The 27,611-nt window shown below is 42.5% G+C and overlaps 1 protein-coding gene across 1 annotated transcript; it reads right to left on the reverse strand.

Annotated features, from left to right (window-relative positions):
- strc1 (stereocilin 1) lies at positions 1-27,207 on the reverse strand. The gene is made up of 28 exons (XM_088991985.1): positions 26,622-27,207; positions 26,511-26,535; positions 24,471-25,809; positions 23,607-24,401; positions 20,350-20,415; positions 20,157-20,267; positions 19,880-20,034; positions 19,037-19,223; positions 17,981-18,096; positions 16,953-17,082; positions 16,121-16,303; positions 14,169-14,207; positions 13,910-14,080; positions 13,365-13,505; positions 12,580-12,638; positions 12,038-12,173; positions 11,847-11,935; positions 11,419-11,554; positions 11,138-11,334; positions 10,913-11,006; positions 8,869-9,040; positions 8,540-8,715; positions 8,299-8,454; positions 4,738-4,880; positions 4,516-4,664; positions 3,093-3,190; positions 2,819-2,969; positions 1-1,465 (listed from the first exon to the last, which is right to left on the reverse strand). The coding sequence occupies exons 1-28, from the start codon at positions 27,190-27,192 to the stop codon at positions 1,365-1,367; spliced, it is 5,886 nt and encodes a 1,961-aa protein (XP_088848111.1). The 5' UTR covers positions 27,193-27,207; the 3' UTR covers positions 1-1,364.
- Positions 27,208-27,611: the final 404 nt, after the last annotated feature.

Below are 27,611 nucleotides of genomic sequence, written 5' to 3' on the forward strand. Positions count from 1 at the left end.
TAGATGTTGTTTTCAACATTGTGTGCATACTCCACACAAAAATGGAATAAAATTATCTTTAAAAACAGACATAACATCAACCCATGCTTTAATCTCTTTCTTGGTTGCTTTTTACAGGATTGTATCCCTGAGTCGATGCAAATCTTATTAGCCATCTGAAAGAAATTCTGAATAGTTTTTACAATGATTATGAATTAATAAACATCTACAAACAACCGCATGGCTTGCAACCGGAATGAAGTAAGCCGTGTTATTTAAATGTAACAATAGTTTGGATGTATAACAAGACACTCAAGTACACGGAACAAAAAAACAACACCAAAATAAATGATACTTTTAAACAATGCAAATCTCTGACATTTCAGAAACACACAACTTAGAGTACTCATAATTTGACCACAGGTCCCCATTAAACAATTTTCTACTAAATAAGCCTTAAAACTACACAAAATATACCTTACTTTATGTATAATAAATGTGCTTTTGTATTGTAATTAACAAAATAAACCGTACTATATAATAAAGTCATTTTATTTACCTTTGTAAATCGTTGGTCGTTGATGTAGTTGCCTCTTGATGATATCAGAGTGAAGTTGCTGTGCTTTCTCTGTGATAATACCCTCACTCACACGGTACCCTGCTCGCTGCTTTTCGTTCATCCAAATCAACAGAAGTTTTTCAACCTCTTCTATTGTCTGAGACCGTTGCTTAGACAACACAGAAACACCCTTAGCCACACGTAGCAATGGTCGGCTTAGCATACTGGTACTGGGCCGCTAAGCCACACAAGCCTCGTGTTTTTCGATGATCTCCTTCTTCTGCTCGACCGTAATTTTCTTTTGTGTCCTCTTCGGCTTAAAACTAGCCTGTAGTGCGGTCTTTTTAATAGCAAAAGTACTCCACTCAATAGCAAACCATGTCTGTACTCAAAGGGGGTGTGGAAAACTAGTCCGCCAGCCACCGCGGCGCTGTGGTTTGGTTTGTTTGCCAAAAACTAGTTCGTATGCCAAGATGATATTCTCTCAAATTTAATGTTCGTAAGGCGAAAAGTTTGTAAGATAAAGTGTTTGTAAACCAAGATATCACTGTACTTGAAATAAAGTATGGTTGATTATATTCACTCCACTATCTGCCCTGTAGACGGCAGATGTCAAGGCCATGGTACTACCATGGCCTTGACATCTGCATGGTAGCCTCCAGCTCAGCCAGGACCCCGATAAAGATAGGTGGCAAAAAACGTGGATGGAGAGGACATTCATTAAATATGCTAATGTGATTGTTTCAAAGCAGTTTAGTATTGCACAAATAAATATCTTTGCTTATATGTGCGAGTCTGTGCCCCCTGATATGGCATAATCGTATCATTAAGCAGGGTATGTCAGCTCACACTGGCCCGTCAGCACCATCAGCAAGCCGAGGATCAGGTACAGAGAGTTGGGGCTCACCGTCAGTCCCTGTGACCTCCCTAAATGAGTACATTCAAATCATTGCAAACATCTGACTGTTAAATATATGTGCATAATATTGTTCAAACACTGAACAATGTCAGTGCTGAAGCTTCCAGTATTTATGTGGAGCACAAACTTAATTGTTTTTGACATGCTTGGCCAAAATACCAAAAATAAACTTGAAAAAAAAATTGATTTGTTCTCCGCCCTCAAGAGAATATTGAACTCAGTTTTTTGTGTATTTGTGTTGTACACAACACATAGAACCACATGACAAAAACACAAACATGCGTATCAATTCATTATCGTCTTCAAAGTGAGAGTGTCAATAAAGTATGTTTTTCCTTCTGCACTGGTAAATGTAAATAAATTAATAAATGTCTTGGGTGTTTATTCCTCAGGAAGTAATAGTGACAACTTATTGATCCAAGAGACAGTAATGCAATAGTGCTGCTGTCCAGTATTGACTCGCTCGACTACCACTGATGCACAGACGCTTGTTTCCAGACATCGTACATTTCGTTGTTTGTTACCATTGCACCAGATGAAGCCATTTGGACCAGTACTGAATGAATGGCATTAGGCTCAAAATAATGCAGTCGGACAAGCAAACCGTAATGGAATCATTTCCTTTGGTCAAAGAGTGTGAGTTGAGTTCTTAAGCTTTCTGTAAATTAAATGAGCACCTTAGATGCAATCTGTCTTCTCGAAAGTTGACCCAGAAGGAGATAAACATGCATAACAATTATGGGTTCCCTTACCAATTAACTAATTCGCTGCCATTCCCAAATTTATTCGGGTATTGAAAATATGACGTGAAGCGCCATTCACAAATTTATTCAAGTTTTGTTTTTTCTTGTGAGGCGTGCCGATAAAGCGCTCGTCAGACCTCTCGCAATATTTTTCCCACCCACGGGGGGGGGGGGGGGGGGGGTGCAGCATATTACTCCAGACCCATATAAATTAGGAATTAGCTCTTTTTTCTGATGAAAGAAGAGAGTAAGGTTTCTTACGCTGCATTGAATGTTTATGTCGTCCTAAAACTTAATATTCTGTGGCAAAAAAAAGACAAAAACCCTGGCACTGGAGCGGACGCATATTTGCCCATTGTATGGCAGAGAATGAGTTAAAGATAGACTACTACATATACCAGAACTCTGGATTTTTTTTTTTAAAGTTTTTGTAAAAACTTTGGGTGACTGCACACCTTTTGAAGCAAACAAAAACCTGACCTTTTGTCACTGAAAGTTTGTTGCTAGTTTTAAACATACTAAATTATTCATCAATATTAGGGTGTGTGTATATATTGTACACACACACAATGAAAAAGTTGAACACAGATTTAAAAAAAGATGCCTGTGTGTCTTCACCTCTAAAATCCACATGCCTGTCCTCCCAGGGCGTCAGCACCATAAAGAGAGCAGTCCTCTGAACATCCGACAGAGCTGTGATTTGCTGCTCTGTTACTGCAGCAGCCTGCTCATGAGAGAACATGCTGATCTGCCGCTGATGGAACACAACCTTCACGTGGTACGACAGGAGGACAAGAAAACAGAAGACACAAAAAGAATGAGTGGAATGCAACATTCACAGCGGTGATGAGCTTCGAGTCAAAGGAAGAATGTGTTCAAGAAGTCAACTTACAGCGAACTTGTCAGGAGGGATCATTGAGATAGCCATTGGTGTTATTCCTTCTATTTGCTCTTTTACCAAGGCTGACATGGCTATATCTGGGAGGCCAGCTGTGAGAAGTTAATGTGGGGAATACGTGTTGGGATTGAAACATGGACATGCAAAATGCACAAAGAAGTCCAAGATGGCGCCCGAGAAGGCAGCCGTCAGCAAAGTGCTCTAACAGCCTTGCTTTTCTGTTTTTGTTTTTGTGTTTTCTTTAATCCCGTTGAGTTGTGCGTCATGTGGAACGGATACGGATTGTTTTCCGGCATTTTTGGCCATGACATTCATCAAGGGGGAGACTGCTGAGCGGTTGCACCTTTTCGGCAGCAGAAATATGCCTGCACTGTTTTTGATTTGCTGATTATTGCCTGACAGCAATTGTGGTGTTTTTGCGGCAGTAATGGGCAGCATTTTCATAGCCCGCTTTGTTCAGCGGAAAGGTCAGTGCTGTTGGACCGTCTGCGGCTGGATGAATGCATGGGTTGAGGAGCTTGCGTGAGAAGAAAGGAGCATCAATGCGTTTGTGGAACTTTCGCGGCTTGGAATTGAAGCGGATTTATATGGGACTGGAGATGTGAGACAGTCTCCTTTTGTCAATGGATGCTACAGCTTCGTGTTTGCTCTCAACATTTAGCCTATAGCAGACGTGCACATTGCACCATGACGTCTGTGATCTACTGGTGAAAAGGATGCTTTAATCCTCACCCTCTTTCATCTAGAACTGCTTCATACAACCAAGAGGTTGCAGAAAGTGCTTAAGATTGAATGATGCCATATTATTTTGTTATTTTGTTTTTTGTATGTTTGACTTCAAGATGGCGCTACAAGAGTGACTGACTACCTTTACAGCAGCTCTTGTATTTTGTTTTTCTACTTCTTCTTTTCCTTCCCTCTTCCTTTCATCACTTTGCTGCTGTGAAATGTACATTTCTCCACTGTGAGTCTAATACAGGGTTATCCAATCTAATCCAATCCAATTATGTACAACCTTGGTTTGAAAACGGGCAAGGAATTAAAAAAAATGATGTTTTTAATGTCTCTAAAACAGTGGTTCTTAACCTTTGTAAAAAAAAAAATAATATTTTTATTTTTCACTCCTGCAGGGTTTGGTGAACTGATTTGGTTCGATACCTTGAACAAAGTTCAGAACCACTGCTGAAGAGTGAATCATTCTTTTTCACACAGGTGTTCCGTCCCTCCAATGTGTGATAGATTTTCTTCATGATCATTACACATTTTTGATTAAAATCGAGAATGGGTGGCAACCAGTTAGGGTGTACCCGTCCTCTCATCTAAAGTCACCTCAAATAGCCTCGTTCATGACATGACAAGTAGATCATGGACATGTGAATATTTCAACAAATGCTTATCATAGGTGAATTCTGAGTACCTGCTAGACTTCCTATCTCAATAAAGACTTCCAACCCCCATGAACTGATGGGTCCGAAAGCCAAACTGTCGGTCAGCAGGCCCGCCAGCGCTGACAACTGTTCTTCTGAGCAGGACAGGTTGAGCTGACCCAGCCACAGCACCGCCTTGCTACAACCACCAGGGGGAAACAATGATTCAGTAAGATTCACTTCGAGTAATATCAAGATGTTTATTTGCTCACCTGAATTCAACAGCATCGAAAGAGCTAATGTCTGTTGCTTTAGCTCCGCACACCATGTATCCAATGGCTACCAGAATGCTGGAGTCAAGTTGGCTCGGGTTCAGTTTGGTGGAGTTCAATGTTGTTGTGAACAGTGCAACCAACTAGGAAGAAAGCAAGTTTTGTCACCTGTCTGACCTTTTAAATTTCAAATGCAAGGAATTTGCATCAGGCCAATAATCACTGCTGACCGAGGTGAGGCAAACCGAGTGGGCACTGTGTAATGGACCAGAAGAAGCTCGACGAAAGCATTCGACTTATTTTAAAATTTGCTCCAAGCACAATAACAAGAGTACTTACACATTGTACTCTTAGAAGCACGTGTATTTCTGTAAGAAAGACGGTAAAATTAGGCTAGTGATTAAACTACTGTCCCTTAAAGGACAACCGACATCTCCGGACAAGTTGTCCATAATTTGTAAAATAGCTTCAAATGACTTCTACTGAGCGTATTTTAATAAGATTCCACCGCATATAGCTATATACGAAAGGACCGCTCCCTGACTGAAAAAAAGACACATTGTAGCAGTCCTTCCATCACGTCAATGTATTTTGCTGTACATGTTTGGTCTGAGAACTGTGTTGCACCCAAAAGCCGCCAGAAGAGGGCCTCCAGGCTTCATATAAGGAATTTATGAGCCTGTGGAAGCGGAAGTGGCCACTGGAGGTCGCCATTTTGTGCCTCTTTTTTGGGTGAGAGATTTTCCCCCAATGATGCCTCAAAATGGAACATATAATTCTTTAATCAATTGCAAACATGTATGCTTTCCTCTTCAGAACTATTTGAATCATATTCATAACTGGATGTGTAACAAGAAAGCATATTCTCCGAATCTGAAGCCATTATTTTGATTCACAAGCGATGCAAGACGTTTGGCGTGACGTCACGAACTGGGGGCGGGACTTTCTGAAAATGCCCAATTCGCAGCTCAATTTTTTGCATTTTGTTTTGTAAAACACGCCCAGTAAAAGTCATTTGAAGCCATTTTACAAATTATGGACACAACTTGTCCGGAGACGTCGGTTGTCCTTTAAGTCATTTTTATTGGTGTTTTGCATTTGACTAAAAATATCACACCACATGTTTTGGGTATTTTAGATGCTATAAAACATTTTTCTGGTGTCAGTTAAAAAACAAAAAAGTGACGTCGGTTTTCCATTAAGTACAAAATGAAAAAGTCATTTTTACTGTAAATCACAAACAAGAGTAACTTTAGATATATTGACTCAACAAAAATAATAAAAAAAAAAAAACCTTTATGGACATGAATCGGGCTAAAAATCACATTGCATCTTCTCAGCCCTGCCTTGCAACCCCTTTGTCTTATCAGGTGGGTTATTATTATATAACTCTACTTTTCAGATTTTCATCTATCGCGGTGGTCCTGGTTCCCATCACTGCAAATAACGAGGGATTACTATATTCCTCCCATTGTATAATGGTAAATCTCCTTCTTTCCCTTTCGACTTTTCCCTTCAGGGGTCCCCACAGCCAATCAGTGTCCTCCATCTAACCTGGTTTTGTGCACCCTCTTCTCTCACACCAGCTACCTTCATGTCCTCTTTGACAACATCCATAAACCTCCTCTTTGGTCTTCCTCTCGGTCTTCGGCCTGGCAGTTCAAGGCTCAGCATCCTTCTCCCGCTATAGTCACTCTCTCTCCTCTGGACATGTCCAAACCATCTCAGTCTGGCCTCTCTGACTTTCTCTCCAAAGCCTCGAATATGAGTTGTCCCTCTCATATACTTATTCCTGATCAACCTAGTCACTCCCAAAGAAAGCCTCAACATCTTCATCTCTGCTGCCTACATCTTAGCTTCCTGTTTTATCAAAGTGGCACTGTCTCCAGTCCAAACAGCATGGCTGGTCTCACCACCATTTTACACACCTTTCCTTTTATCCTAGCTGAAACCCTTCTGTCACACGTCACACTTGACATTTTTCTCCATCCGTTCCAGCCTGCCTGGACACGCTTCTTCACCTCTTTTCCACACTCTCCATTTCTCTGGACAGTTGACCCCAAGTATACCAGTAAATACTGACCAATAATTATGTGTTTTATGTCTGTGTAAGCTCTCAGTCGTACAGGAGTGGTCCATCGATGAGAAGGTTTCTTCAGCCGTCATCTGTACAAAAGTGAAGGTTTCGGACGTTTCGCCTCCTATCCAAGAGGCTTCGTCAGCGAACTAAAGTCTGACTGGTCGTATCGGCCCCATTTATATATCCCTAATGTCCAGACCTGGTGGCGCCGGACACAGCTATGATAGGTCCCTACTCTCAGGTTGGGGGAGGCGCGGGACCCCCCCCTGTGGCCCCACTGATTGTTCCTACATTCCTGACTAACGATTGGCCTATTACACCCACTCCCCCCGGTATCACCTCATCAGCATAACGACCCTCATCAGCATTGCGAAAGTTGCCTAACCTGTTTTGCCTGAGCAGGCTATTGTATGAACGATCCAAATTGAACCTCACACCACCAGACCGGTTTAATGAAGGATTTTGTTGTTTTATAAGAATCGCCTCTTTTACCCCCCTTTCAAACCATCTATGTTCTTTCGCTAAGATATTAACCTCATTGTCGTCAAATGAGTGGTTCGTAGCTTTTAGGTGCAAATGTACTGCCGATTGAGGCCCACTAGTATTATCCCCGCGATGTTGATAAAGTCTTTTTTTGAGAATTTGTTGAGTCTCCCCAATGTACTGCTCTTTACAATTTTCATTCTTACAATGTATGGAATAAACTACATTACTTTGTTTTTCATTTGGTAGCCTATCTTTTGGATGCACTAATTTTTGCCTTAACGTGTTTATCGGTTTGAAATAGGTAGGAATTTTATGTTGCCAAAGGACTCTTTGTAATTTTTCAGAAACTCCTGCAATGTACGGTACTGCTACTCCTCTCCTTTTAGAATCTTGAGAATTATACATTGTACGACAATGAGGTTAAAATCTTAGCGAAAGAACATAGATGGTTTGAAAGGGGGGTAAAAGAGGCGATTCTTATAAAACAACAAAATCCTTCATTAAACCGGTCTGGTGGTGTGAGGTTCAATTTGGATCGTTCATACAATAGCCTGCTCAGGCAAAACAGGTTAGGCAACTTTCGCAATGCTGATGAGGGTCGTTATGCTGATGAGGTGATACCGGGGGGAGTGGGTGTAATAGGCCAATCGTTAGTCAGGAATGTAGGAACAGTCAGTGGGGCCACAGGGGGGGGTCCCGCGCCTCCCCCAACCTGAGAGTAGGGACCTATCATAGCTGTGTCCGGCGCCACCAGGTCTGGACATTAGGGATATATAAATGGGGCCGATACGACCAGTCAGACTTTAGTTCGCTGACGAAGCCTCTTGGATAGGAGGCGAAACGTCCGAAACCTTCACTTTTGTACAGATGACGGCTGAAGAAACCTTCTCATCTATGTGTTTTATGGCAATGTAAATTTTATTTGAGAAAGAGTTCATTAATCTTAGTGTTTACAAAGGCACACATCCATCCAAGAAATGAATCCAGGCACTTACCTGTTTGCTACTCCACTCACTGATGGCACCTAAAGAAGCGATGCTCCTTCTTTCAGTCGGTTGAAGCATACCGATCTCCTCTGGTGTCATTTCCAGGGTCAGTCGGCCCATCTGACTGATGATGGACTGGGAGAAGGATGAGACTGGGCCGAACATCTTCATAAAAAAAAACAAAAAAAAACAAAATAGATAACATGCAGACCGACAATTTTATTGTATTGGTAGTGCTGCTGAGTATTACTTCTTTGACTTTTCCAAACACTTGTTTGCGTTGGTAAGATGCAAGATAGGGATCGTGGCCAATCAGCTCTAGGCAGTTTGTGAAGGCTTCTGGCGACATATTTGTCAGACTGTTCGTGGTCCAAGCGAATGGAGTGGTTGTCTGCAGAATCTCACATGTGGGAACCATCGGAGCCGCTGTTCAGAAAATAAAAAATGTCCTAATTTTGTGGACAGCTGTGAGACATACTGCATACAGAACTTTAACTTTGTGCGCTTCATTGCGGTCAATGTGATTTCCTACATTGCTTTAAAACAGTGACAGGTTGGAGAACCAAAAGTGATGCTTACGTGACATAGGATGTATCTTGAGGAAACCTAAGAAGAACTGGAGAACAAACTGCTGCTTTTCAGCAAAGCGTCTCTTCTCACTTTCATCTAAACAGTGAAGAGCAACAACCTGCCGTCCCCACCGGCGCTGGCTCAGGAACAGTTTCTCGATACGACCTACAGTCATCAAGCCCTGTTGTTGAAACACAGAAATGATCATGGCGACGCACCGATGGTTTACTGGACATCACCTGATGCCGGCACCTCCTGAACATATGGGATATCATTTCAACCTCTCTCTGCTTAACCGGTCATATCAAGTAACAATCCAAACAGTTTGGATTGGATTGGATAGGATATGCCTTTATTAGTCTCACAGTGGAGAAATTTACATTTCACAGCAGCAAAGTGATGAAAGGATGAAAGGTTTGTTGTGGATTTTGCAGTGGTGGGCCATCAGGACCTGCAAGGTCTTCTCTGTTAGCCTAAAAATATCTGAATCACAGACTGATATTAATTGCATTTTGGCCATAATTTTTTAATAATTCCAAATTGTCTTTCAGCTTCCTTTCATCGCTTCTCTTTTGTTGTGCTGCTTCCAGATGTGTTTCATATTTAGAATTTAACCAATCACATTTCAGCCATCATTTGTTACCAGGGTCAGAAATCTACCTGGATGCCTTCACAATCAGTTCTGCGGTCCCTGTCACTTTAACCAATCAGCGAGCACACTGTATCTGTCGCAAGCTGCATGAGCAAATATATTGTTGTATCGATTTAATCGCGGTTTTGTCAACCCACAATGGCTGAAGGAGGAAAAGGAATGGATTTGGTTGTAGAATTACTGTAGTAATAATAATAATAATAATAATAATAATAATAATACATTTTATTTATAAGGGCCTTTCAAAGCTCTCAAGGCCACTTTACAAACACAAAACGGGGACATAAATAAAACCACAGATGAAATTATAAATAAGAACAAGAGATAAAACCATACAGAGAATGTGATTTTAAATAGGTGGATTTTGAGATGGGATTTGTAGGTGGGGAGAGAATCAATATTATGGATGTTTGGCGGAAAACTGTTTCAGATTGTGGGGGCAGAACGGCTGAAAGCCCTATCCCCCATTGTGCTGAGACAGGCAGTGGGCACACAAAGGTGGAGGCAGGTTGAAGATCTGAGGGAACAAGAGGGAACAGAAATTTGAAGGTCAGATACTTATGGGGGCAAGGTTATGGATGACTTTAAATGTATAAAGAAGTATTTTGAAGTCAAATCTAAGTTTGACTGGGTGCCAGTGGAGTTGTTGGAGGACGGAGGTGATGTGGTGTTGAAGCCATTTTCACGACAGACTTTTCAAGAATAGACGGACATCATTCATTAATATTGCAATTTTATGAGGTTATCATGAACTCACACATTCATCGTAAAAATTCAAACAGTTTAATGACAGTATTTCTTACGTTTCTTCAAGTACAAGTGATTTCTTGGCTAGCGGCACCCTTTAGTGGATGTGTAATAAGTCATACACTCTCACAGCTATGGATTGATTCAGACGTAGCACAACTGAAGGCCTAGTGTTGACATGCACGGTCCGCCACTAGGATGTTGGTAATTGATAGAAGAACGGACAGTTCGGACGGCGGAAAAAATCATTGGTACCGCCCTACCCACTCTCGAGGACTTGCACACTGCAAGAATCCAAACTAGGGTGCCGGAAATCATACTGGACCCTCCGCACCCTGTCCACCACCTTTTCCAGCTACTCCCCTCAGGCAGGCGCTACCGATCCATGCTCACCAAATCCAGCAGACATTTAAACAGCTTCTTCCCCCAAGCCATTAACTCTTTGAACAGTCGCCCAAATTGAACTGTATAGTGCCTGTGCTTTTTTTTGATGATCATACTAGTGCAGCAATTCCTTGTGTGTTCTACATACTTGGCAATAAAGATGATTCTGATTCTGAATTGGACTTCAAGACAGACTTGAAGCCAAAAAGAGAAGCTTTATAGCTCACAGCGAACTCTCTAAAACAGCAATTTTATAAGCATTCAACTCACCGAGGAAATCTCCTGCAGTTTATCCTGAGGAAGGAAAAATAAAAACCGATCAATCTGACTGAGTGTTGTGTGGTTCCAGTTTTCCACCGCAGGCCTGAAGAAAAACACACACACACACACTCACACTTTGCACAGCTCATGATGCTAATTTGAAGATTGAAAAAAATCCAGTCAATAACATTGAGCGTCTCTTTGATTGACTTGTACTTGGATGTCATTTTATACCCGAATGCAGCAACGTCCAGCAGCATACGAGCCACAATGTCCATCTTGCTGCTGCTGTAGCACAATGTGTGGAGGAAATCCAGATTGTTCATAAAGAATTCATGATCCAACTGGATCAGAATCTCATCTGAAACAAATGTGGCCATGATGTCCAGAGAGCGGAACTCCTCCTCGGTGTACGCTCCAGTGTACATGCCCTGTAGTCACAGTGAAACGACAAACATGTGTGTCAGACTTTGAGTTGACAGTAATTGAAAGATTGTGCATGGAAATCTTCTGACCAGAATTTGCACCATCTTGTCCACAAGAAGCAGCTGCTCTGTTTTTGACATTATGAAAAATGGAACGGGGTCCTGAATTATCATTTTTCGTAGAGTGTCCATCACATCCAAAGGAAATTTTTTAATGATGCTCACCCTGGAGAAGAGAGCATAACTTCATATATGAAATGACTGGACATGAAAGATGACTTGACTTGAATTACAGTATGTTGTTTTTTTGTGTTTTTTTCTTGTCATGATGCATCAGTGACACCATCCATTCTATTTTCTGCAAGGTCCGAGGTAAGTGGAGCACATCCCATCTGACTTTGAGAAAGAGGCTTGGGAAAGTGTTTTTTTTCATTCTTTATGCTTATTTAGACCATTTCACGTTTGTGCACATTGACTAAATGTTAAGGATTGATTTATAATTTTAGGTTCACACTTACGGCATAGACAGAGCAAGTTCCACTCCTAAGTCTTCAACCAGTTCGGAGAAGAACTCAAATTGATAGAGTTCCTCGATCACGCATTTTTTCTGCATCGGGGAGCAAATGGTCACTTCAGTGCATTCTCGTTATTGCAAGACATGGGATGACAAGTGAGGTAATTTTCTTGTCAATGTCCAGCTACATTTTACCAGTGAGGTGTGCAAAGGACTGGGCTGCTGCCTGAGGAGGGCCAAGATTTTCCTAACCGCTGCATGTGAGGTATCAGCCCTGAAATGCTGTTGTAAGGCCTGGCAGCTCATGCCCTGTACCAGCATCCCAAGACTCCTGATCATGAAAAGGGCACAAAGACATAAATATTCAAAAAAATATTAACACAATGGGCGACAGAACACAGAAATTAGCTATTGTATGGTAAGTAGTAGTGTTGTACACGGTGTGCCAATCGGTGAAAAGGTTTCTTCAGTCATCTGAACTTCTTTGAAGGAGTCGGACGTTTCGCTTCTCATTCCAAGGAACTAAAATTTTGCTGGTAGCTCAAAGAAGTACAGATGACGGTTGGAGAAACATTTTCATCGATGGACCACCCCTGTATGACTGAGACCTTACACAGACGAATGGCGTGCCATTGTAATTACATTTTACCTCTTTCAGGGACAGCCGTTACTGCAGCGGACAGCTTGTCATGTACATATAATCAGGTTACAGGGTGCAGGTAAAAGTACATACTTACATGAAATCTTTGATCAGGCTTGATCTTGAATTCTGCTCCGTTTTTAGTATTGCTATAGCCTTGGGGGAAGAACATGAAAATATCTTATGGTGTTTTAATTCATTCACTGCCATTCCCAAATTTATTCGGGTAAAAGCAGGAGGTGGAGCGCCATTGCCGAATTTGTTCTGCTTTGTTTTTTTTTTGTTTTTGTTTTTTTTTGCTCGGGTGTGGGTTTCAAGCTTCGGTCAGACCTCGAGCAATGTTTTTCCCTCACGCGAGGGGGCAGCATTTACCTTTTGTACAGCCCCCTGAATTCAATCTCAGATAACTCCAGACGAATATAATTTAGGAATTAACGATTTTTTTCTGATGAAAGAAGAAAGTCTGAGGTTTCTTATGCTGCATTGAATGTTTATGTAGTCCTAAAACTCAATATTCTGAGGGTCTTGCAATTTGAGTGAAAATTACAAAAACCCTGCCACCGGAGTGGACACATATTTGCACTCTTTCTGGCAGTGAATGAGTTAATAATTGTGACATATTGATTTATACAACTTGCAAGAAGTTTCCATCGTCCCTAGCTGGGGTGAAAAAAACAAAGGAAATCCGATGCAGACACACTTGCTTGTCTGTTGTTTCCAAGCAAGACTCATTCCAGCAACAGCGACACCATCTGTTCCTTGCAATTTAATAATTCAGTAACTACTGGAGACAGACCACACCATCATCTTGACAAATCTACAAGGTGTTGGCCAAATGTGGCCAAATCAAGCAACGTTGAAAGAAGACAAGATGTGTGAAACCTGCTGTGTGTTCCACGCTGTAGCAGATACACTGGAGCTGTTGCCCATTAGTAGACGAGCCCTGGGCAGCACGCTAAGAAGGGGAGTGCAACAAAGTAGTGGCTCGACATCGTCCAGCCAGAAGATCACCTCTGGAAAGCCCTGGTAAGAATAAAAGTACAGGAAATTGGCATAGTCTGGCATATACAAAAAAAAAGATATACTTAACGACAAAACTCATCCAACATAAAGATTTGGGCTTTGGAACCCAAAGGTTACAGGTCAAGACTATAGTTGCATCCGATGAAACTCAGCTCGGGAGCAGAGTGAGGATCTGAAGGAATTGTCACTCTGCCTCTTTTTGAATGTCTGCATGTGTTCTGTAGCTCTCTTTGTTATGTACATCAAAAAATGCAATGGTTTAACCAAATTTCCTCTTGAGTGATTATATCGAGTATAAACCAAATGAATGAAAATCTAATTCCAGCACAAGCCTGTCTCTTCAGAATTTACAAAGAATTTCCATCAGAAATAGGTTTCTTCTACTCTTTTTTTGGATGACATACCCATAGTTTTGTGGAGATGGCATTTGCTTGTGTTGGACGGATGCCCGCTGAGTGTTGCGCCAGGCCAGGTAGGGATGACAGCAGACTGTCAGCTGTCAACATCAATAATGTCTCTGTCTTTACTCCTATGGTGAGAGAGCCCAGCTCCTGGAGGCCACCTGGATCGCGAAGCTGGACGGGTATGGATCAAAGGGTCAGGAAATATAAAACAATGGCAGAGCAAACTCACAACTTTTATTTTGAGGAAAAAAAAACATACTGCATTGATAGATGAGAGCTTATCAACGATGATGGTGGCCTGCAATGCATACAAAACGAAAGAATAATCACAAGTGCTTTTTGAAAACAGAAACAGGGGTGCTATCTCGGCTCTTAAGTCATTACTGCCATTCCCAAACTTATTTGGGAACTGAAAACCATGATGTGGGGCGCCATTTCCAAATTTGTTCGCCGGATGGTGGACCAGAATTTCTTCGAAGCCGTCCGGAAGTCAGCTTCCATGGCCTCACCAAACATTTCCCTTGCCCAAGTTTTTGCCTCGGCGACCACTGAAGCCGCATTCCGCTTGGCTAATCGATACCTGTCAGCTGTCTCAGGGGTCCCACAGGCCATATAGGCCCGATAGGACTCCTTCTTCTGCTTGACAACTACCCTTACTACTGGTGTCCACCAGCGAGTACGGGGGTTGCCGCCACGACAGGCACCAACCACCTTACGGCTATAACTCCGATTGGCTGCTTCAGCAACGGAGGTACGGAACATAGTCCATTCGGACTCAATGTCCCCCACCTCTCCCGGGACATGTGAAAAGTCTGCCGGAGGTGGGAGTTGAAACTTTTTCTGACAGGGGAGTCCGCCAGATGTTCCCAACAAACCCTCACAACACCTTTGGGTCTGCCAGGTCGGACTGGCATCTTCCCTCACCAACGCAGCTACTCACCACCAGTTGGTGATCAGTTGATAGTTTCGCCTCTCTCTTCACCCGAGTGTCCAAAACATGCGGTCGCAGATCCAATGCTACAACTATAAAGTGAATTGTCGAACTGCGAACAAGGGTGTCATGGTGCCCCGTGCACATATGGACACCCTTATGTTTGAATAAAGTGTTTGTTATAGACAATCCGTGTCGAGCACAGAAGTACAATAACAAAACACCACTCGGGTTCTGATCGGGGGGCTGTACTTCCCAATCACGCCCCTCCAGGTCTCACAGTCATTGCCCACATGAGCATTGAAATCACCGAGCAGAACAAGGGTGTCCTCAGTGGGAGTGTTCTCCAGCACACCCTCTAAGGTCTCCAAAAAGGATGGGTACAATGAACTGCTGTTTGGTGCAGCCGAGGATCGGACCGCCAGGTTCCCCGCTTTTGGCTGCCGCCCAGCTCACAGTGCACCCAACCCCTCTGGCGCCTCCCATGGGTGGTGAGCACTTGAGAAGGGGGACCCATGTTTCCTGTTCGGGCTGAGCCCGACTGGGCCCCATGGGTGTAGGCCCACAAGGCGCTCGCCAACGAGCCCCATCACCAGGCCTGACTCCAGATTGGGGCCCCGGTGACCCGCGTCTGGGCAAGGGAAAAGCAGATCCATTCATGTTTTTATTCATAAGAGGTCTTTTGAGTCGTACTTTGTCTGGTCCCTCACCTAGGACCTGTTTGCCATGGGTGACCCTGCCATGGGCATAAAGCCCCAGACAACTCAGCTCTTAGGATCATTGGGACACACAAACCCCTCCATCATGGTGAAGTGACAGCTCACGCAGGGAGAAGGTGAGAAGCTTGGTCATTCGGGAGGGGCTCAGAGTCGAGCCGCTTCTCCTCCACATAGAGAGGAGCCAAATGAGGTGGCTCGGACATCTGTTTAGGATTCCTCCTGGATGCCTCCCTGGTGAGGTGTTCTGGGCATGCCCCACTGGCAGGAGACCCCATGGACGACCCAGGACACGCTGGAGAGACTATTTCACCCAGCTGACCTGGGAGGGCCTCGGGATCCGCCAGAACGAGCTGGAAGAAGTGGCTGGAGAGAGGAAAGTCTGGGCTTCCCTACTGACGCGGCTGCCCCCGCAATCCGACCCCGGATGAGTGGCAGAAGATGAATGGATGGACCCGACATGAGTTTCCGGGTTAAAAAGTGGTTCAAAATAACGCAAGGAATTTTTCCGTCTTGCCATGTACGACAACCTGTGAAATCCCCACATTGTGTGCACCTCTCTACCTGCGCAGGACTGAATGACACATCTCTGAGGGCAGGAAGTGCTGCAAGTAGCTGCGAGGGGGAAAGCCCCAGCAAGAAATTCACACCCAGGGAAGGCAGAAGATGTGCAATGTCTGTCAGTTTCTTCGGACTGAGTGAAGATGGCATTTTTAACTCAGTGCTGTTCAGTAACAGACTGGAGGTCTGGAAGGAAACAACAGGCAGAAAAGCATAAATCAGACAGAAACACAGCGATTGGGACTTTTTGAAGGCAATGCCTAATTTTTAGGAAGGAAAAAAAAAAACACACATTTGCAATTATGCAATGCATGAAATAACATTTTCCACCTCAGTGTATTTCAGTGAGTGTTGGTTAAACAGGGTTTTGTGCTAATCCTGCCCTGTCCTGGTGTGGTAGACTGTAACTATATTGCAGGAAGCCGAAATCTCAATGTTAGTTATTACTTGACATTTTGACAGTCCAGTACAAATTTGAATGATCATGGAAGTTGACATTATTTATGTTTGGCACATGCAATTTGCTTTTATGGGCCACATAAAATGATATGCTGGGCCTGATCTGACCCTTGGGCATTGACTTTGATGCCTCACGAGCCAAACATTTCATCCATAATTAAAATAAATAAATGTACCCGATGCATTAACTCCAAACAATAGCTATGATTTTATTACATCAACCAGCTGATAAATGAGTCAGAATTGATCAATCAGTCAGGTCCTGATCAAAATATTTGACTGATAGCACCAACCCAATTGCATCATTTTATAAAGGAAAACCAATTGACAACACAAAATTGAGAAAGCATCCAATATCCACGTAGGTGCTGCTTACCAAGTGACTTCGTAGGTTGAGTCCAGCGTGAGTGCAGTTCAGGATGACATCCCAGATTACACCGAAGGCCTCAAAGCCTTTGTATGCCAGGAGGTCTCTTGGCTCTGCCTGGCATGATAGACTGCCCAGCCTAATACCACAAACACAGTCAACAGCCCAATCCTGATAGGAAATGACATTTTGAGGAATGAATCGACAATGCTTAACTCATTCACAAATTTATTCAGGAATTGAAAATATGACGTTGAGCGCCATTCCCAAATTTGTTTTTTCTTATTTGATAATGGTTAGCCATGCCCTCTGGCAATGGTGTCTGGCAATGTTTTTCCATTCCACAAGGGGGCAGCATTTCCCTTTTTTTCATGTCAGCGCTTTGTTCCAGCTTCAGCTGTTGTTAAAGCGCTATATACCGGTAAACCATTATGTATACGTATATTGCATTGTATTTTGGACAGCCACCCTCATTTCAAGCTCATATAACTCCAGACCCATATAATTTAGGAATTAACTCTTTTTTTCTGATGAAGAAGAGAGTCAAAGGTTTCTTATGCTGCATTGAATGTTTATGTAGGCCTAAAACTCAATATTCTGTGGGTCCTGCAGTTCGAGTGACAATGACTAAAACCCCGGCACTGGATTGGACACATTTTTGCACGTCTGACAGTGAATTAGTTAAATTTGGCTATGCAACATCAGTTGACACAAAAGATTTCTAATGTTACATCCCTTTCATGAAATCATATAATGTCAGCCAAATTTTATGACACAGCTCAACTGTACACACATAAAAAGCCCAAATGCAAAAATAAACAGATACAAACAGGTAGAAACAGAAATTAACACATTTCTGACAGTGTCAATCAAAACTGAGCATGAAGTCACCACGTTGGATCGAATTTGACTGCAAATATACATCAATAAGTGAATTATATTACAGTACACCACATGTCATACTTAAAAAAAAAATTGGTCCAAAAGCAATGTTTATAAGTCATAAATTGATCGAACGTTTTGCGGGATTGCCCGACCTGATGAAGTCATCAGCCGTCAAGTTCCTGTAAGTGCCGATGATGCGCCGTGCAATAAATTCCTGCTTCAAGGAAGTCAGCCTGTTCCTTTGCAATACATCCAACCCATCTAATAGCTTGGAACAAACATGATTAAATCATGATTTGAACCTGCAGCTATGTTCAGCAGAAAACAGACATTTCAACAAATCAAACGAAAAAAAAAAAGATATAATTTAGTTGCACACACCCTTTTCGAGTCCTTACGTTTTTTTAAATGATGCAGATTTTTGTTTTGTATTGTGAATTATTATTTTCTGAGGTTATACTTCTATTCTTGATAAATGCTCCACAACGTATGAGGACGTATGTTTTTATTTACTGTGTAGTGTACAAACAAAACACACAATTAAATCAAATTGAGGCAGTTGTAATTTGTTTTTAGAACATGATAATTTTGTTTTTATTAGTTTAGATTTTTGTTGAAAATGCCCGTTTTTAATCTAGGTGTTCTTGGTTTAGGATTAGATTTTTTTCATATTTTGTATGGAGTTGTCCAGAGCATGGAAAAAGAACAAGTCACAAAGTATGACCCTTTGACCTTACTTCTTCTTTTCAGACACGCAATAACACATTAGAAACAATTATAATGAAGACTGAAAGTTTAACTATTAAAAAAAAAGTTCTTATCCCGTGACTGTAGTGTCCTTGAGAGTTTTGAAAGGCGCTTAGAAAAATTATTATTATTATTATTATTATAATGTTTGACAAAAAAGAATATTTTTGGTACAACCTTAATAATTCTAAGATAGTTTCAGTATTTTTTTAACCAAAAATCTTTATTTTATTTTGTTACCATAATGTTTTTGGTGTTTAATTTTAGTTATGAAGCTGCAAATGAACAGTATGAACATACAAACGCAAGTTTTATATGAAGTAATGTGTTCAGTTAAAAAAAAAGCTGTGTGCTAAATCATGGGGAACACAAAGGTACAGTAGCTCTTCTATATTCTGAGACAAATCGAAGTGACAGAATCGTGTTTCCTCGTTTGGTGTCGGAGATGAAAGGACTGTTACCTGAGCAGGTGAGAGATGTTGGAAGATGTGGAAGGGCAGGTAAGTGATTACATTTCCAGTATCCTTGATGAGTGATTGCTGAGCTCCAGTGATATTGGAGGGGGGCAACATTTTACTGTACCACAATCCAAAGGCTCGCTGCTGATCTGCAGACAAATGGCCCAAGTTGTTGTTTATGGTTTCCCTCCTGGAAAAAAAAGTATTTGCATTTATACAACTATGAGACATGAAGCAGTTAAAACTTTCACGATGCATTCATGTAAAAATCTGAAACTAACATAAAATAAAATAAAACTTTGACTAACATTGTTGAATAAGTATAAATAACAATTTGATTGTGGTTTATTGGAGCCTAGAACTGTTTCGCATTATTTGAGTGATCATTTGTGTTTTTATCATTTTGGTATTTTATTTAGCAACATGGTGCAACATTGATCACTACCACCACAAAATATTATTATTATTATTTTATCATATTATTATGAATAATAATTATAATAATAACATTAATTCAACAAACAGTCGAATGAATCGTAAAAATGCCAACATGCCTTATATTGTATCTCATCTAAATGCAAAAGAGAACTCACTGAGGTGAATGGTGATTATACTGTAGACTACTAATTCATGTTGGAAATAATGTAGTCTCCATTTTGCTCTGTAATAGGATGTTTGGTGCATTTATTAAGTTCAATTTTGGTGCTGATCAAAAGAGCACAATTCAGCATTCGTTCATCGTTTCAGTTAAATTTAACACGGCTGTAGCTGTAATCAACATTTAATCCAAGATTGTGCATATCACGATGTCAGTGTGCATCTTAAACACGCCCTCTCATCTCATACACATCAGGGTTGTTTTGCAGAGGAGGTAACGAGTGGATGTCAGTCTGACTGGCCGCTTTGAAAAGGGGAGCCAACTCGAAAAACAGACTTCCGTTCTTTGCCAGGTGACTGCTGAACAGCACGGATGTCAGGGTAGACAGGTAGTTCTCTGTCAGCTGGCATAAGACAAAGCAACATCGGTCATGCGTCAAGAGGCATGGGATATTTTAGGATGTGACATCATCAGCACCATAATATCAAATGAAAACATGAAACCGTGGAAAAGAATTATCACAACCATCAGTGTGTCTTTATTTCTTGTGTAGTATTGGAGGATCAGCCTGAGAATTGCGATGGGCGCAGCACTAAGCACTGATTTAAGGCTGGCGGCTGGTATGCTGAAGTATTCCTAAAAAGACAAAATGGAAGACAAAATGTCTCAAAACTAGCCCGAAAGGACATACATCGACAAGAAATCATTTTCCGTGTACCTTAATGATGAGATTGTCACTACTGGTTCCATTCTGAGTAGTTTGCATCAAGCTGGTCAGGACTGTCTACAAAGGAGTCAAATCACAGCCCAGCATATGGCAAAGCAGTTGAGATGACAGGAGAGTTACAGCGCAATACCCTGTCCGACTTTTGATGTCATTGGTATATTGAAACATCAGAGCAGAAACCTAATTATGTCGACCTAAAAGAAAAAGTACAGCATCAATCTGCCTCATTTCAAGCTACCTCATTGTGTGGAATCAGAGGGAAGATTTCCACAAAGAATTATCTGGAGTCATTATTTTTGAAACACACGACTGTTGACAGAATGCCACAAACATATTCATCCAATCGAGTTAGTCTCCATCTGGATACTGCTGGGGGCATATTTGCATCATACATTGCATTGATTCACTGAGACCTGTCATTAAAATAATCCTACATTTGTTTCTGTTGGGCGGTGACATTTCTGTTTTGCATTACATTCTTATGCTTTTCAACAGAAAGTAAATTATTAGACACATGAGGCAAAATTATTACAAACACAGTGATCCCTTGCGACTTCTACTTCTTTTACTTTCGGCTTTTCCCGTGAGGGGTCGCTACAGCGAATCAGTGTCCTCCATCTAACCCGGGTTTGTGCATCCTCATCTCTCACACCAGCTACCTTCATGTCCTCTTTGACAAGATCCATAAACTTCCTCTCCTCCTCATCCGTTCCAACCTGGTCACTCCCAAAGAAAACCTCAACATCTTCAGCTCTGCTACCTCCAGCTCTGCTTCCTGTGTTTTCTTCAGTAGCACTGTCTCCAGTCCAAACATCTGGGCTGGTCTCACCACCGTTTTATACACTTTTCCTTTCATCCTAGCTGAAACCCTTCTATCACACATCACACTTGACATTTTTCTCCAGCCCTTGCAGCCTGCCTGGACACGCTTCATCACCTCTTTTCCACACTCTACATTGCTCTGGACGGGTGACCCCTAGTATTTAAAATGCTCCACCTTTATCTCTTCTCCCTGGAGCATCACTCTTGTACTTGGATCCCTCTCATTCACACACATATATTACGTCTTGCTGCGACTGATCTTCATTCCTCTCCTCTTCCAGGGCATTCCTCCAACTCTCTAGTTTCTCCCTCACCTGTTCCCTGTTCTCGTACCAGATCACAATGTAATCTGCAAACATCACGCTCCAAGGAGATTCTTGTCGAACATCGTCTGTCAGCCTGTCCATGACCATAGCGAATAAGAAGGGGCTGACCCCTGGTGGAGTCCCACCTCCACCTTGAATTCCTCAGTTACACCGACAGCACACCTCACAACTGTCCTACAGTCATGATACATGTCTTGCACCACTCTGACATACTTTTCTGTCACTCCAGACTTCCTCATGCAATGCCACAGCTCTTCTCTGGGCACCCTGTCATACGCTTTCTCCAGATCTACAAAGACACAATGCAATTCCTTCTGGCCTTCTCTGTACATCTCTATCAGCATTCTTAAAGCAAACACTGCATCTGTCGTACTCTTTTTTTGGCATGACGCCATACTGCTGCTCACAAATGTTCATTTCTGCTCTTAGTCTAGCTTCAACAACATACAGTAAAGTCTCGTTATATCGATATTCAAGGGAGTCCGAAAAAATATCGATATAACCGGGACTATCGATATATCCGACCCTGTTTGCATGTAATTTTCTTCGTGCGTGCATAGAAATAGTATCGATATAACCGGGACTATCGATATATCCGATATCGATATAACGAGACTTTACTGTAGTTTCATTGTATGGCTCATCAACTTTATTCCTCTGTCGTCACTACAACTCTGAACATCTCCCTTCTTCTTAAAAATGGGCACCAGTACACTTTGTAACCATTCTTCAGGCATCTGTTCACCATCTAAGATTTGGTCGAATAACGCAGTCAGCAACACCACTGCCACCTCTCCGAGACACTTCCATACCTCGATTGGTAAACCATCAGGCCCGAGTGCCTTTCCCCCCCTTCATCCTCTTCAGCGCCCTCCTCACTTCATCCTTGCTAATGTTTGCTACGTCCTTGTCCCCAACAGTCACATCTTCGCCTCTTTGTTCCTTCTCATTTTCCCCATTCATGAATTCTTCAAAGTAGTCTTTCCATCTTGCCATCACACAACTGGCACCTGTTAATACATTGCCATCTTCGTGTTTCACTTCTCGCTGTCATGATCTGGTTGGCGAGCAACGGGTGGCGCTGTCTGCCCCGCCTGCACATGCACAGATGCTGGTCGTCCCGATCAGTGGCAGACTGCCATGTTCTGATTGGTGACCAACGGATAGCGCTGTCGGCCCTGCCTGGAGCCGTGCAGGTGTTGGTCCAATCAATGTATGCTGTGTATATGTTTGCTGCACCCTGTCAGGTTTGTTTCATCTTGGCAGACTTTTACTCCTGCTTTTCTTTGATTATTTTTCTGTTCAGATGATTTTGATGTTTTAGATTTTGTTCCTCTTGATTTTATTTTAATACAATTTGTCAAATCTAACCTGCTGCTCCCTCCTGCCTGCATATTTTGGGATCCACTGCCATCACCACCTTGCAAACCGTTCCACTTGCGGGTTCAGTGCATTGCGGATTTTTTTTTTTCAGTTTAAAAAACGTTCAGAAAAAAATGGCAAATGACTCAGAGGTTTTGTACGTGGCTGGAGCTTGATTGGTTCACAGCACTGATGTCGACCAATGACAGCACGGTATCCCATGATTTACAGCCATGTGGATTGGCTATGCATCTTCTCAGCCCTTTGCAGCACTCCCCTCTGTCTAATCACGCGGGTTACTGTTTGATCTGCTTGCCTTGATCAGTGGTTTCCATTTTGTGTGTGTGTGTGTGTGTGTGTGTGTGTGTGTGTGTGTGTGTGTGTGTGTGTGTGTGTGTGTGTGTGTGTGTGTAGCTGGGGGAAGTGTGCGTTTGAACATGAGAGAGACACAAAGAGAGTGAGAGTGTTCGTGTGAGAGAGTGTGAGGGAGCCCGAGAGTGTGAGACAGAATGTATATGAAAAAGTCAGCATGTCTCCTCCTTTGCGGATATTCACCTATCACAGGGGGTTCTGGACCCCATTTACCTCGATAAACAAGGGATCACTGTAGTATATAAGATCAAAACAGTTGCACGAGAAAACAATCTGATTCCCTTACTGTAGATGTTCAACCTCAATTTCAAAGGCTAAGGGGATGAATCATTTTAGCAAGGCACCAATATTATGAGACAATCTTACCCCAAAACACTGCAACAAGACCGCCTTTTCATCAAAGTGGTTCTTCCCTTTGAGATAACGAGCGACAGCATCGAGGACACTGTTGCGCATGTTCTTGATGATGTGCAGTGAAGTGTTCTGGACCCCCTCTATTCCTAGTAAGATGACAACAGAAGTGCTGACCGCTTGGTTCAACACCGCAGCTACGGATGGTGTCACTAGATGAGCCAGCCGGGACTTCAGACCATCTGCCCAGCAGCGTATAATTAATCGCATGAGCCTGTTCTGGCTTGCCCCAGGCCCGCAAGCTGCGGTGAAGTCAACAGGACAGGTCCAGTTGAGGCGCATCACTAATTGTTTGGCTAAGCAAAAGTCTTCTGAAGTTGTGTTACGAGTGGGGTTAGTGTCGTTGGCACATATGGTGCTCATCCAGAGGTTAGCGGGCTCATGTGCCAACGTGTCGAGAAGGGCAGGACTGGCGCAAATAGATGACACAAAGTTGAACTGATCATGCTCCCAGCAGATTGTCAAGATCTTTGACCCCGGAAGGGTTTTATTCCAGGTAGAATACTGGCACTGCTCGTCAGGGTCAAATCCTGTTCCATCACCCTCTTCCACTCCATCTTCACTAAGATTTGAATAGTTGGCACAATACTTAATCAACCAGGTGTTGTCTTGGTTAACCATCAGGTTCTGCAGGACTGTCTCATTGGTACAGACTTTGGAGGTGAATTTGTTTGGGTCCCTTTCAGCGCACAGAGCCAATTCAGTCATGTCAACAAAGATGGGCTGAGTCCATTCGGAATATTTGCACACCTGATGGGGGAAAAAGATCAGATGAATCTCATTTGAAAAATCACGAATTGAACAAGCTAGACCACACACCTCGATTTCCTCAGTTTCCTTATATGCGCACACTGTTTTCAGCCATTTGTTCAGAGGGTTCTCTAAGAGCTTTTGAAACAAAGTCGCCTCACAGCAAACATTCGTCTGAAAAGCAAGCTGGTCATGCTGCCAACACAGTGCGACCACTGAATCGTCCACCTGCCGATTCTTCCACGAGTGATAGTTGCACAAGTCCAAAATTCGAAAAGGTTGCGGGGGCGCAGTGGGTGGAGGACTCAAAGGGGTGCTGCAGTGATCCTCCAGCCAAGCATTGTCCTGATTATGTAACAAGTCATGAAGTAGGGTTTCGTTAGCGCAGATTTTGTCAGAGAAATCTGCAGGATCATTGCTTATGCACTGTGACAACACATCTGACGTCACTTGCATCACATCTTCCCACTCGGAGTAGGGACAAGATGGTGACAACAATGCATCTGAGCTCGGAAAGGTTGATGGAAATGGAAAAATTGTGCAATTTGGCATGAACCTCACATTGTCTGGGTTGGAGAATAATAACGTAAAGAAGCCAGTATGCTCGCAGATGAGTTTTGTAAATCTTGGATTGTCCAGGCTAACGCAAAACTCCAACAGGTGTTGTTCAACCAGAACCATAGGTTGATCAATCCACTGGTGGTAGACGCAGAACTGATCCACCAGGTAGCGGCGGTCCGCTGTGGAATTTGTACAGAAGCCATATAACCAACTGTTCGTCTGGTTGGAAAGTAACTTCTTCAACAGTAAACTATTATTGCACACATGCTTCACAAACTCCTCCCGTTCGTCGTCACTGCATAGAGAGACAAGGACGGCATCCACCACTTGGTTTTCTAACCAGCTGCTGTAGTTACAGACAAGCTGTTGGAGGTTGGGGGCTTCTCTGACTTTTCTGGGGGGCGCGAGGGAGGCGTGTGGGATGTTCACAGGAAAGTTCGACGTGTCTCCAACATTGCACTCCGATGACCTGCTAAAGAGCAAGTACACCAGTGTCTGAATAACATTGCAAGTATTGCTCCATACCAGTTCGACCTGCTCGGCACTGAGCAAGTTTAGCGCCTGACACAAGGCGAGAACCGATGTGGGCGTTGGTGCTCTTGATCTATGGACAATTTCACCACAAAGTGTATCATTGATGTCGGACAGATTCTGGCGATTGCATCGGAGCAGTGTGTAGTGACTTTTGTCAGTGACTCCCTCTGGGAAGCTGGATTCCCGGGAAGCAGGATTAGGGCATTCTTGGTTTGGGTATGTACACGGAGATTGTTCGAGAGGCAGGAGGGTCTCCAGAAGGATGTCGATTAATGAATTGGTGAAGGACCAGCTCACATTGTGGTTCAGTCCCCTAAATGAGACAGAAACAACACATTGGTTCAATCACGGAAAAACGGCAAACAACTTAGATGAGGTCTCTTCTGATAAATGTGCCTTCTTCAACTAAAAATGTTGAAAAAATATGAAGCACAAATAGAAGGGTTATTGAGTTTTGTCTAAATCTTTTTATCTAGTGTTTATTGTTATTTTAATTGTAAAGTCTCCTTGGGTGCTTTGAAAAGCGCTCGTAAATTAAATGTACTATCTATCTATCTAATCTAAATAGATACTGATATATATATATATATATATATATATATATATATATATATATATATATATATATATATATATATATATATATATATATATATATATATATATATATATATATATATATATATCCAGCCACCCTGTGTGGAATTTATTCTCCACGGGCCCGTGTGGGTTTTCGTGGGGTCCGTCGGTTTCCTCCCACATTCCAAAAGCATGTCTGGCAGGCTGATCAGACACTCTAAATTGTCCCTCGGTGTGAGTGAATGGTTGTTTGTTTCTGTGTGCGCTGCGATTGGTTGGCAACCAATTCAGTGTGTCCCCCGCCTAGTGCCCGGAGACAGCTGGGATAGGCTCCAGCACCCCCAGCGACCATAATGAGGATGAAGTGGTCTGGAAAATGGATGGACTCCAAAAGTCAGGTGAATTAATTTATGTATCAGGTAAAAATGCACTCACCACATTATAAGTTGCTGGAGATTTCCTGGAACAATGGGGAAAAACAGTTTACCAATAAGTGATTAGACTACAGTGAACATTTAGTTGCAATCATAAGGTTAGAAAGGTTACCTTGCTCGCAGCTCTCCCTTTCATTTGGAGATGCAATTGATATTCCAAACTGTAATGCTATTTTCACATATTCCATTGGTACTTGGATTAATGTTGCAATGATGTTGGACATGTATGTAACAGCAGCATCTGCCACGCCACTTGCTGCACTCATCAAAGTTCCCGACAGAGGTGAGCTTTCTAAGATTGTTAAAAATGTCTGCTGAAAGCTGGTCAATGTTGTAGCTGCTGATTCTTCCTCCCCGAAAGAGTCGCTCACCATCCCATGATCTGCATCTGCTGCATCACTCAAGAGTGAACATGTCTGGGATCTCAGAGATGATAAGAACGCCAGCAGCAGTTTGCCTAACTCCAGAGAAACAGTCTTTGTGAACTCTGCTTTCACTCCACAAGCTTGTCCCTCAGATAAAATGCAAATGAGAGTTTTGGGAAAGTCATCCATGAAGCCCTCTCTTAAGAGCGGGTAAAAGACAGAGTAGACATCAGTCAAGGTGCCAGAATAAGCATTTAAATCCACAGACGAAGTGTCTGTGCTATGTGTATTTGTCCGTTCATCAGACAAGTAATGCATCTGACTAATAACTCTTTGAATGTCTGCTTCTAAACCAGTGGTCTGGCTCATTTTTCGTTGCGTTAGTCGGGATTGTGGTCTCGCTTGATTTGCATCACTTATGATCCCTGCAAAAAGAAAAGCAAACATTCATGTCTCCTAAATTCATCGAGGATGACTCAATGATCTTTGCTGTAGTGTCGGTGATTACTTACCACTAAATATCACAAACATTATCTTTCATGAGAAAATAAAAAGAACACGTTTCGATACCTAGAGGAACACCGAATCACACTCGTGGGTTCCAATATTTATTCTTCCAGTGAGTCAGAATTCGGGGGGAAAAACATTCATTATGAGGCAGTTGCGTGCTAGCTACGTGAAAAGTACCTATAGTCACTGGTTCCACGTAAATATATGCTGCGATATATATCACAATT

The sequence above is a fragment of the Hippocampus bargibanti genome, linkage group LG03 (genome assembly GCF_051943395.1).
Source record: "Hippocampus bargibanti isolate YZ-2025 linkage group LG03, ASM5194339v1, whole genome shotgun sequence".
NCBI lineage: Eukaryota > Metazoa > Chordata > Actinopteri > Syngnathiformes > Syngnathidae > Hippocampus > Hippocampus bargibanti.